The sequence below is a fragment of the Equus quagga genome, chromosome 1 (genome assembly GCF_021613505.1).
Source record: "Equus quagga isolate Etosha38 chromosome 1, UCLA_HA_Equagga_1.0, whole genome shotgun sequence".
Classification (NCBI taxonomy): domain Eukaryota; kingdom Metazoa; phylum Chordata; class Mammalia; order Perissodactyla; family Equidae; genus Equus; species Equus quagga.
In genome coordinates this window covers 5,997,143-6,009,159 of record NC_060267.1, presented here as the reverse complement: position 1 = coordinate 6,009,159, position 12,017 = coordinate 5,997,143, and the positions used below count along the sequence as shown (strand labels likewise).

Below are 12,017 nucleotides of genomic sequence, written 5' to 3'. Positions count from 1 at the left end.
CGGCTGTGTACCAGGGGGCTTTGGGGAGAAAAAGGAAAAGAATAAAAAATCTTTAAAAAAAAAAAAAGTTGTATCAGATCATATTTCCTCTTTATAAGCCACTTTTTAAATTTACTGATGTTATTAATGATTTTCCATGTCAGTAAATATTTTTCAAAATACAGATTTTAATGGCCATATAATGGCTTTATTTAATAAATCCCCTAGTTTTAGAAATGTAGGTGGTTTGTAGTGATTTTGTAATTATGCAAAATACTTTGTTGAGCCTCTTAGTACATAAATCTGTTTGCCCATTTCTAATTGTTTCATGAAAAAAAGCTTTTGAATTCTTTTTCTGGTGCTCCAATGTATGCTTTTGTTGCTAAAAATTCTTTCAGCTTTATTGTATATATGATAGTTTTCTCTCTGAGCTCTAAATTTCTGTTTGATGCCTTATAATAACTTTCTTAGGGATTCCTTGTATCCTTAAAAATATTTAATCGGATTGGTATCTGAACTGAAGAAGTAAAGCTTCGTAGGCTGAGACTCTGTTTCTTTACTAAGCTTAATATGATAATTCAGCAGAAAGAGAAACATTATTTATGTATTTATTTCTACAGTGTTGCTATTTAACTAGGAAAGGACACAGAGGTTTAATTCACAGAAGTCAATCTATTAATGGTTAATTAGAGAGTTTTGCAAGCATTTCATTTCTCTCTTGGAAGAGCAGCTGGTAACTCATCTTGAGACTAGGCTAGGATCCACCCACATAATGCCAGAACATCTCTCTCTTTTCCTCTTTGCCTGTCATTTGCACACATACACTCTTACACATGTACAATTGACTGATACCTTGACACTGTTGGGATCTGACAATGACCCTAAAAATGCCCTGGGACTGGTCAGTTCACCTTGAATACTTGCTCGCTGGGCTGGAGAGCTCAGGAAGACTGGCGTGCCTGCTCTTAGATAAACCGTTCCTAAATGTGGCCATTAATTTCCATCCCTGTCTTCATCCTTGAGAATAGATTTACATCTTGTGATTTATTATTTGTTCTCTGACAAACAAATACTTTTGCAAATAGTGCCACAGAAGAACTGGTATTTTCAGAGTAATTGCCATTTGAACTTTCTGCCGTTTTCTGAAGCAAATTGTGCATTGGAGTGAATTTTTCACACGCATTTACATGGTGCTGTCAAACCCCCATGCTGTGAAGCTGGGATGCTGACATGGGAACCTTGCAGTGCTAGGAAAAGAACATAAATTAGCCTAGGGAGCTTGAGCATGTGACCAAGATTGGATGAATGCCACTTTTACCTAATTACACGAGGTCCTGAATTGTGGCAACAAAGCCCAGCTTCAGAGACATCCAGATGAAATACTGATTCTCCTCACTGACAACTTTTCTAAGGGGAAGAAGAGATCCATCTTTTCTTGCAGCATAAAATTGTGAAAGACCATGATTTGCCACAGTCAGAGCCAGCTGGGGATGCACGTTAATCAGAGTGTCCATAGCAACCATAAATTTTGACCCGCTAAGTGGACTTAGGAGAAGGAATGAGTCATTTTCCAGTAGGATGCATGCTGTGAGCCTGTTGAGCAAGCAGCCAGGTGATCTCTGAGTCCCGGGCACAGCCATGCTGGTCGGAGGCCTTCGAGATGGACAAAGATGCTGGGTACTTCAGGAATGCCAGCAGTTCTCTTGGGCTTGGAGTTCCGTTTCCCGTTGTTGCAGAGAATGTATGCCTGCCTCACAGAATTTTATCTAGTCTTTTTGGTGTCACTTTTTCATATTCCCATTGCTTTTCTCTCCTGAAATCTTTTATTTGCATCTCAAAACACGTCTCCCTCGGGGCCGGCCCAGTGGCGCAGCGTTTAAGTTCACACGTTCTGCTTCAGCGGCCGGCCCGAGGTTCGCCGGTTCAGATCCGGGGTGCAGACATGACACCACTTGGACAGCCATGCTGTGGTAGGCATCCCACATATAAAGTAGAGGAAGATGGGCATGGATGTTAGCTCAGGGCCAGTCTTCAGCAAAAAGAGGAGGATCAGCAGCAGTTAGCTCAGGCCTAATCTTCCTCAAAAACAAACAAACAACAACAAAAAAACACATCTCCTTCATTCTTCTTTTTTTTATGTTGTGGTAAAATATACTTAACATAAAATTTACCATTTTAACCATTTTTAAGTGTACACTTCAGGGGCATTAAATATATTCGCATTGTTGTGTATCTGTCCCCACCATCCATCTGCAGATCTTTTTCATCTTCCCAAACTGAAACTCTGTATCCATTAAGCAATAGCTACCCATTCCTCTCCCCTACCAGCCCCTGACAACCGCCATTCTACTTTCTGTCTCCATCAATTTGACTGTTCTAGATATCTTAGATAAGTGAGATCACATAATATTTGTCTTTTTGTGTCTGGCTTATTTCACTTAGCATAATATCTTCAAGGTTCACCTGTGTGGTAGCATGTATCAGAATTCCATTCCTTTTTTAAGGCTGAATAATATTTCATTGTGTGTATATACCACATTTTTTTTATCCATTCGTCCATCAATGAACATTTGGGTTATTTCCACCTCTTGGCTATTATGAGTAATGCTCCTATGAAATTAGTATGTAAATATCTGTTCCCCTAATTCTTTTTAAATAAAATTTTGAAACTGCCTTTAAGAGGTAGGGAAACTAAGTTTCAAACTGAGAGATAGAAACAAGAGTATCTTGAATTAGGGTTAAGCCTCTTGGAAGTAATGCCTGTGTCCTCTTCTAGCCTGAAAATGACTTGCCTCCTATGGGGTTTGACAAACATTAAAGATCAATAATACATTAGAGTGGTTCCTTTTGCATTCTTTCCTTTCCTTTTTTTCTTTAACTCTAGGGCCACACAACTAGCTTCAAGCTGCTAAAACCCTCTCCCTGATAGTTGACCTTAACCTTATATAAGTATGGCTCTATATGTGGCTGGAAACTAGGAGAGGGTATTGCAAATCAGGGAACCATAAATAGGCCGATTCACCTTTACAGTTTATTACTGACGTAAATATATTAAACTTTGTGGCTGGTTTGAGGCATAAATGTAAAATCATTTATGCACACACAATTTTTTAATGACCAAGGGAATAAATGCTAGTAGATCTCAATATTTATTCTTTAAGAATGTAAGAATGGGTCATAATATGTATAATTTCACCTTTGAGAGATTTTCTTTGTTTGTTGAGCTAGACTTTCTAGATACAGGTATGCTAAATCATCTTTTTATCTTTAACATAAAGTAGCAACACTGGTCATGCTTTTTTAAAAAATTAGTTATTTCAGGTAATAAGCTTGTAACCAGTTAACTTCAAATGTGAAACAATAATCCAACTATGCCTAAATATATAGCATTTATAGATGTAAAATTCCCCCATTAAATTGTCAATGACTTGTGCATTACTTCATCTGTAGGTGTTTCGTCTTCCCTCTCTGTACAATGTGGGTTCTCCTGTGAAGCCATCGCAGAAGACGAACACATTACTCTGGGACGTGTTTTCATCCTACGGGGACACTGGGACTGAATTAGATGGAAATGTTGATAACTTAGTTATTGAGTTCTAGTGGCCTGAGTAAATTTATGCACCTGTTTAATAACATTTTTAGAGCCTCTTACTCCCTCTTTTCAGAAAAAAAATCAAGATTAATGTCTGGAAAGTATATTGAACAAAGTACTTAGACTCAATAAATGTGGCCCTGACCTGCCTTGTTCAAAGTGCTATATTGTTTTCCATATTCAAATATTTTACAAATTAAAAGGCAAAATATAAATGTCTATTTCAATATTGCTAAAATCACAATATTATTAATTATAGGTTTATGATAAGAAATTAAAAGTGTTACAGAAATGTTAATCGGATGATAATATTTTACTTGCATTCTGGTTTGCGTTTCTGAAATTCCATTTCCTAAAAGGTGACTAGCTGTAGTTCCAGCTATGTGTGGTATACTCAAAGACGGGAATGGAAGTGATTTTCCCCAGAAATCTTGATAAATTATTTCTTTTGCAAACTCATTAGTGGTTAAGTGAGAATATTGCTAATACATTTTTATCACCTTTTCAGCCATGCAAAGAAAAGAAATAAAATGCTTAGGTAACCTGGTGGTTTGATAATAAGTGGAAAGCAGCTGGGGTCAGCTCGCGATTCCAGAGACGTGAGCATGGCATGATTAAGGCAGTGATTCTCAACCTCGTCTGCATGAAAGAATCTCAGGCATCAGCCTTTTAAAAATCTCCCCAAGTGGTTCCACGTCAGTGTTGAGAACCACTGGTCTAAGTGGACTTGAAATGGCAAACTGAGTTAGGACAATGTTATGATCGTCCAAGTTAGAAATCATAAAGACCAATTAGGAAATAAGCAGTGAGATATCTATGTCCCACACAAGGGAGAAAAATGAAGCAAAGATTCCATCTTCACAGAAGTGATGGTCTTAACCTTGAGATGGGGCGAGTTTACCAATGCAGAGAACCAGTGGAGATCCTTGAAGGATAACCACGTTTTTGGGTGGGAGAAGGTCAGAAAACCTGAAAAGTGGGAGGAGAATCAATTGGCTATCGTGTCAGAAACTAAGGCTTGAGATTTTCGAGTAGGATATATGAATATCTCAAGAGCAATTAAGAACAAGTGTAGTAATATGAGATTATAGCAAGCTTCAAAAATATTTTTGAAATATTCTTTGAAATATTTTTCTCAAATGTATACTTAGTGGATGTCTTCAAAGTTGTACTTTGTAAAGATGCTTCGAAATCCAAGAAAAACAACTAGATTTATGAAACAGAAAACAGGTTCTAGTCCAGGCTCCACCCCTCTAGCCAGCTGACCTTGGGTGAGCCACTTACCCAATTCCCATTTTCCTAATCCATTAAATGGGGATGGCAGCACATGCCCTGCCTATGCCCAGGTTTGTTATCTGCATTAAATTAGATAACAAATGTGGAAATTTGTTTTAAAATATGGACCATTATGCAGATAGATTATTAGCAGTAACCTTTTTGCTGCTGTTCACAGGCCCTTTAGTATTGAAAAGCTTTGGACAATTTGTACTCCTTGTAAAGAGATAAAATAATACTAGGAAGTCCGAGGTACCCCTCCTTCAGAGAGTTCACCATCCCACAGGGAAGACAGGATAAGGAAATAAATAACTGTCAACACCAGGGTGTAAATTCTGTGAGACCAGGAATCATATCACTAATGTATTCCCAATGCCTAACTCAGTGCTTCAAACCTAGTAGGCTCGCCTAAAATGTTTGTTTGAAAAATCGATGAAGTAATATGATACAAGGTAAAAAGTCATACAAATAAAATACTATGATAGTTTTAAGGAAGGAGAGATTGAACACCTGGCACATTGCTTGAATCGTAATAATTAGACAAATATATGATGGATTAATGAATAATGGGGTGGAGGAGAGAGAATGTCCCCAAAAGCTACTTTAGTTATCACGCAGCAAAAAGGAGTTGAAATCATATCAGATGTAAAATTAGAAATAGCAGCAAGTGAAAAATTACTTTTATTTTTTTTATTTTATTGCAGTAACATTGGATTATAACAGTATATAACTTTCAGATGTACATCGTAATATATTTCAAATTCTGTATAGATTATATCATGTTCACCACCCAAAAACTAATTATAGTCCATCCCCTCACATGTGAGCCTCATCACCCCTTTTGCCCTCCCCCCCTTCCCCTATGGTAACCACCAATCCAATCTCTGCTGCTAAGTGTTTGTCGTTGTTTTTATCTTCTACTTATGAGTGAGATCATATGGTATTTGACTTTCTCCCTCTGATTTATTTCACTTTGTATAATACCCTCAAGGTCCATCCATGTTGTCCATCCAAATGGCCAGATTTCATCATTTCTTATGGCTGAGTAGTCTTCCATTGTGTATATGAACCACATCTTTATCCATTCATCCCTTGATGGGCACCTAGGTTGCTTCCAATAACTTTTAAATCTAGAAGACTCTAAGTTGCTTAACACCAAGACCGTGGAAATCAGAAACCAGTGATGAGTCAGAGGAGATGCCTTCAGAAATGGTGGAATACCCAAGCTGATCACTTATTTGCTATATTGGATACAATTGCATCTCACTCAAGGGCAAGCTGTTGCTTATGTGCAGATAGGAACTTTGGTACTACAATGTTCTGCTTTAAATGTGGCAAGTGAAAGGATGCTGACCATGTCTTCTTCTGTCTGTAGGAACAGATAATCTCTATGAGAGGGCGCTTCACATCCGCAAACTCCTCCTGACCTTGCCCAGGTCGGTCCTTATAGTGATGAGGTACCTCTTTGCCTTCCTGAATCAGTAAGTACCCTAACGCTCTGCCAAAGTACCCATCTTAATTGCATTTGCAACACTCTGAGTTCTGTCTTGGTTCTTGGATTCTGTAAAATGTACATTGGGTTCCATCTATCAGCAGGTCGAAGAGAAGATGATTGAATATATACTGAAGGTACTTTCTTCCTCAGCAGATCAAGGTTATCAAAAGATCGATGAAAGACGCAGAAACTGTGCCCATAAATGCAAAACTATACAAATATTACTAAAAAGAACACTTTTCGGGGAAATGTGTTTTTCCAACTTCAGTCCCAGGCTAATGTCATAAATGTTTTTGTCAAAATAATGTAAACCACTTCACCTGCTCACTCCAGAAAATTTCTGTGAGGTTTGATGTTGTAGCTGGGGAAAGATGGGAATTGCAGATGAGACTTACACACAAATCTGAAAAAGAATTCCTGTAAATTCAGTATAAGACTTTGTCAAGAAGAAGATGTTTCTAAGTTTTCAGATATTTCTAAAACAATGTAACAGAAATCACCGCTACACAGTAAAAATCACTGCATTATTTTCAAACTTTAGTCTTTTAATTTAGGCAACTTGATTTTCAGTTGTGTTACTTCCTGATGCATGGGCTGCATTCTAAGAGCATCCTCCCCAAGTCCTCTCTAAGAGTTCTCTTGCTTTTCAACATTTCAGTTAAGGAATTAGAAATAAGGAAATCCGGGCCAGGGGTTGGGGGGAGGTAAGCTTGAGGAAATGCCTTCTTCTCGCATGGATTCCCCCTTCCTAAAATGAGGATATTTTCTCTTCTCTATCTCACTGGAGGTTTTTGGTTCTCAAAAGCCATGGGGACTTAGTACAATGCTGCTGACTATTCCTGAAATCATACCCGCTCAGATTGACCCCCCAAACCAAGTATCATACAATAGGGAAGTGCTGGCAGGGAATCATACGGAATGGAACATCCAATAAAACATCCACAAATGACAGTAACCGATTCCTACAGAAGTCACCACTGGACATAAGTAGTGTCTAGAGGGATGGGTATAAACTATGTTCAGGTTAAATAGATGCTGTAAATTTTTTACCCTTAAGCTTAGTCACCCAGGTGACAAATAGCCTGTTCTTTTTTAATTGTAAAATCGAAATGTGGAAATAAGATTTTTGTATCATGTTTTTGCTCTTCAAGCCGGCACTAAATTAAAGACCCAGAAAGATTAACGGTGACTCTCCCCATTGAGCTTAATGTGTCCTTTGAAAATTAGACCGTTCCTATTCTGAATCTCCCTTCTCCTTCCTGCATCCATTTTCAAGATGATCTATAACATGCTCGTTGGCTGTTACTGTGAACGTTTTGTTAAGATTGTATGTTTGAGAAGTGGCAGAAGGGAAAGACATATGTCAGCTGTGGAAATTATGCTTTTGTGTTTTCTACTTCCTAGACTATCTTATTTCTAAAAAAGGGTAAAGTATCATGTCACATGGTATCTCAGTTTCTTTGTGTCTGTCACCATGTCACATAGGTAGTTGAGTCTCTTTTTTTCTCCTTCCATTTGTCATCTGCTCACCTGGATTTTACATTTCCTTTCAAGATTGACATTTTAGACCCTGGAAGATAACGTCTCTAGATTCCCCCTGGAACAGCACCTTGCCTGTGTGCTAGAGGCATAGCAATCAAGAGCTGGCTTATTTTGAGTCACCTGTGGAAAATAGCTCACAAATATCCATTGGATTGAATTTAGAAATTAGCACTAGATTACAGAAACCTCCCCCAAATGTTTGCCAGCTTTAAATGGAATGAGAGAATCAAGGATCTTTTTCCCTTCTCTTGCACTTGTAATGTCTTTTGTGATCCTGGTTGTCACCTGGTGTTGGTAGTCTTACCCAAAACAAGTTATAAAGCCTGGAATCATGTGCTTTCTTCCAATGGTTACAAAGAAAGGTGTTTTGTTTTCCTCTAGGCTTTCCTCATGATTTAGAGGAGAAAACTGGAATCTGAGATGATTTTGAATAGTGGGAGGAGAATTTTAAAAACATCCGTAAGGCTTTATAGAGATCGCTACTGCCCTTCCCAGTTTACTTGAGCAGCATTTAGAGCCTGACCATAATGTTTCCAAATGCAGCTCATTTACTGGATCCTGGTCTCCATTGTAGTAGAGATTCTCTTAATCTCCCTTGTGGCCTTGAAAAATGCCACTTAACTAAGTAAGTAGGACTTACATTCCCCTGTTAGTTTCTACCTAGTTGAAAGGTTCTGAGTCACTTTACTTTCTTTAGAGTTTGCTGAGCCAACTTAAAGTAGGGTGGAATATCATTTTATTCTAATAATAAAAACCAAATAAACGTTTAGATCCCTATTTTCAGAATATGAGCTGGCTTATTAAACACTGATTTTCTTTTCTCCCCTTGATCTTTTATAACTCCTTTCTTGCTTCCTTTCATAGTCTTTCACAGTACAGTGATGAGAACATGATGGACCCTTATAATCTGGCCATTTGCTTTGGCCCAACATTGATGCCCGTCCCTGAAATACAGGATCAAGTGTCTTGCCAGGCTCACGTGAATGAAATTGTCAAAACCATTATCATCCACCATGAGACTATTTTCCCAGATGCTAAAGAGCTGGATGGCCCTGTTTATGAGAAATGTATGGCTGGAGATGACTACTGGTAAGTCCAAAAGTTTTATTTCTTTTCCCTCTGGAAAAATTATGGAAATATAGATAATCAGCTTCATTAGGAAAAAGAATTGACCATAAGGCACCACGGCTTCCAAATAAAAAAGAAAAAGGAAGACGCAGCAGGAACACTTGAGGTAAGTTAGAACACTAAGACCCTTCACAGCACTGGCTTCTTATTCTGGAAACTCATATTCATCCCTCCCTTTTCTCCAAGATTGCTTCTTTTTAGATATATCCACCCTATCATGGCTTTTGTAGAGAGTAAAGGTTTTGATGTTACATAGAGCTGTATTAGTTTTTACTGTTACATTAAGAAAAGATAACTGATTGAATTGGTGAACTTCATTTTCATTCTGAAACAGATAGTTTTGGTTCTATATAAAGTATTTCAAAATTTTCATTTTAAAGGTCCCCTGTCAAACAAATGTGTTTTCATTCTTACGTTTTTTCATGTTTGTTCTTACCAGTAAATATTGTTCTAACCAATTATAGCAGTAAAGGTCATTTTGAGCAAATTTATTATATTAATATATTATTGGGATAAAAATTTTTTAATATGGCGGTATAGTTACCTCCCAATGAACTACAAAAATGGAGGCAGTGTAGTCAATTGATTTATCCCAAAGGTAGGGAACCCTAAAATGTTCCTGTTCACTATTTGATATATGAGTTCCAGCTTCTGAGAAATCAGATAAATAGAAGTAGCTTCGACACCTTGAGCCCCTACGAGTACCAGCTACTCAGTGCGTATGATCTCTGTATTCCTCGTGACCACTCTAGCACGTAAGTCAAGAGGTTGAGGGGCCTGTCCAATGACCGCCGTAACTGGAAGCAGCCCAGGTCTGTCTGATTCCAAAGCCCACCTGAGTCTCCCCACTCAGCAGCTGCCTTTGCAACCGACCTCGGAAACTGCCCTGCGCAGCTCCCATCCAGGAGCAGCTGGAAATAAACTTGTCTAAGTCCTTTGTTCTGGACTCTCCTCAGAACACTTTCCCGTTTCCTTACTGGGGATTAAGTAAAAGTGGAATAAGTAGCTGAAATATCTTCAACAACTAAAAGTATACTTATGTTTTACTTAAACCACAGTACGGTCTTAAACCACAGTATGATGATATGCCATAAAAATACGGAAACTAGACTATTTCCAGAATTTCTGCTTTCTAAATTAACAACAAAACCTGGTACATTCCAGTTCTGTAGTACATCCAGCAATTTTACACATGAAATGCAATTCAAAAATATTTACTTGAGCACTTACTATGCGCAATGTGTTGAGTGAGTGTGGCTCTGGAAAGATGAGTAAAACTCAGCCCTGTTGAGATACGGGATTTTATTTCCATGGTCATATTTGTTTCAAGGCCGGTGCGTGTCAAAGCACGTTTAGTATTTCCAGATCTTCAAGGCTATATCAGCAAGCTCTGCTGTTTCGTGTTATCAGACAGCAAGTGTGTGGATGTCTGATCAGTATTATTTGATGCACTGTATTCTAGGACTTTCTTTGGTCACTGCTTTTTACAAACAGGGTGAAAGCCCCATAAAAAAAAGTCTTGCAACCAATTACATGTGCTTGATTATGTCCTCCTCCCATACACAGTGCTCTCGATGGGTATTGCTCATTTTAAACAGAAAGTCAATATGACAGCAGTTTCCTTGTCCCCCCAACACCAAATAGAAATGGGCTTTTACGGTAATATCAGGTTGGTATTTGTGACCCTAATTCCATTATCAGTGTACATTTGAGGAGAGGTGGTAGTAGTGTTAAAGGATAGGTTTTTAAAAAGGATAAAATTATAACTCTCATACAATTATAAAATGAACATGTGTCAAGAAAAGACGGAGGAGCCAACCCAATTGTGTGGTGGTAAAGTTCACATGCTCCACTTCAGCAGCCTGGGGTTTGCTGCTTCAGATCCTGGGCACAGACCTACAGACTGCTCATTAAGCCATGCTGTGGCAGCATCTGACAAAGAAGAACTAGACAGGCTTACAACAGGGATATACAACTATGTACGGGGGCTTTGGGGAGGAACAAAAAAGAGGAAGAGTGGTAACAGATGTTATCTCAGGGCCAATCTTCCTCACCAAAAACAAACAAACAAAGAGACCCTATCTTTTAAAAAGAGAAAAGAAAGGAAAGATACTAGAACAAATTCAAAGCAGAAGTCAAAGAACAATCAATTTACATGCAATAAGGAATGTTGAAATGAGTTTGTAAAACCTGGGGTACCATAGGGCATATTCCACTAGAATTCAACACATTTTCATTTCTTTGGATAAGAATTATTTGTGATGCTATCGGTTTTCTACAAGTTAACTTCTCTTTACAGAGCTGTACAATAGCCTAGTCAAAGAGGAAGGCACATACACGGGACCGATTAGCCTCGGAGGCTCCAGTGATCCATTGAAAGGCTATCCAGTACTCCTTTGCCGTTCCAAAATCTCCTATTTTTTCTTACAGTAGCAATTGTCCATGTTTTAAATTCTTTCCACTTTGGCTTCATATGCATTTCTGTTTCCACTCCACAGCGACAGCCCATACAGTGAGCACGGTACGTTGGAGGAGGTGGATCAGGACGCTGGTACAGAGCCCCACACCAGTGAGGACGGTATGCCCTTATGCCCATGCTGTTGTAAAACCAGTCTTTATAGCCTTTATTTTAGAATTGCTTGTGTTAAAAATTCAGTAATACAAAAGAATATTTATGAGAGATGTATAAATTATGAAGCATAAAGTTACAATGAACATCCAATTCACCACCAACTTCAAGAAAAAAACAGTTACCTTTGCAATTCCCTGATCCCATCGCCTTCCTTGCCCCCTCAGGGGTAACCGCTATATGTTTGTATTTTTTAAATGGCTTGTTGTTTCATTTTTGTCTCGTCTGTTTCATTATTGATGAATATGTGAGGCATTTTCTGGTTTTTGCCATTAAAAACAGTGCTGCTATGAATATTTTGAACATGTATCTACTGCAAATGTCCAGGAGTTTCTCTAAGATATACACACCTGAGAGGTAGCATGTCTTCAGCTTTA

At 38.3% G+C, this 12,017-nt stretch overlaps 1 protein-coding gene across 7 annotated transcripts in view; it reads left to right on the top strand.

Annotated features, from left to right (window-relative positions):
• Positions 1-12,017, top strand: part of SRGAP1 (SLIT-ROBO Rho GTPase activating protein 1) — a 258,542-nt gene that overhangs the window by 227,791 nt on the left and 18,734 nt on the right. For all 7 annotated transcript variants that reach the window (XM_046684107.1, XM_046684121.1, XM_046684127.1 and 4 more), the window contains 3 exons: positions 6,222-6,327; positions 8,748-8,972; positions 11,510-11,589. In XM_046684107.1, coding sequence (XP_046540063.1) covers positions 6,222-6,327; positions 8,748-8,972; positions 11,510-11,589 — 411 coding nt within the window. The remainder of the gene's footprint in view (positions 1-6,221; positions 6,328-8,747; positions 8,973-11,509; positions 11,590-12,017) is intronic.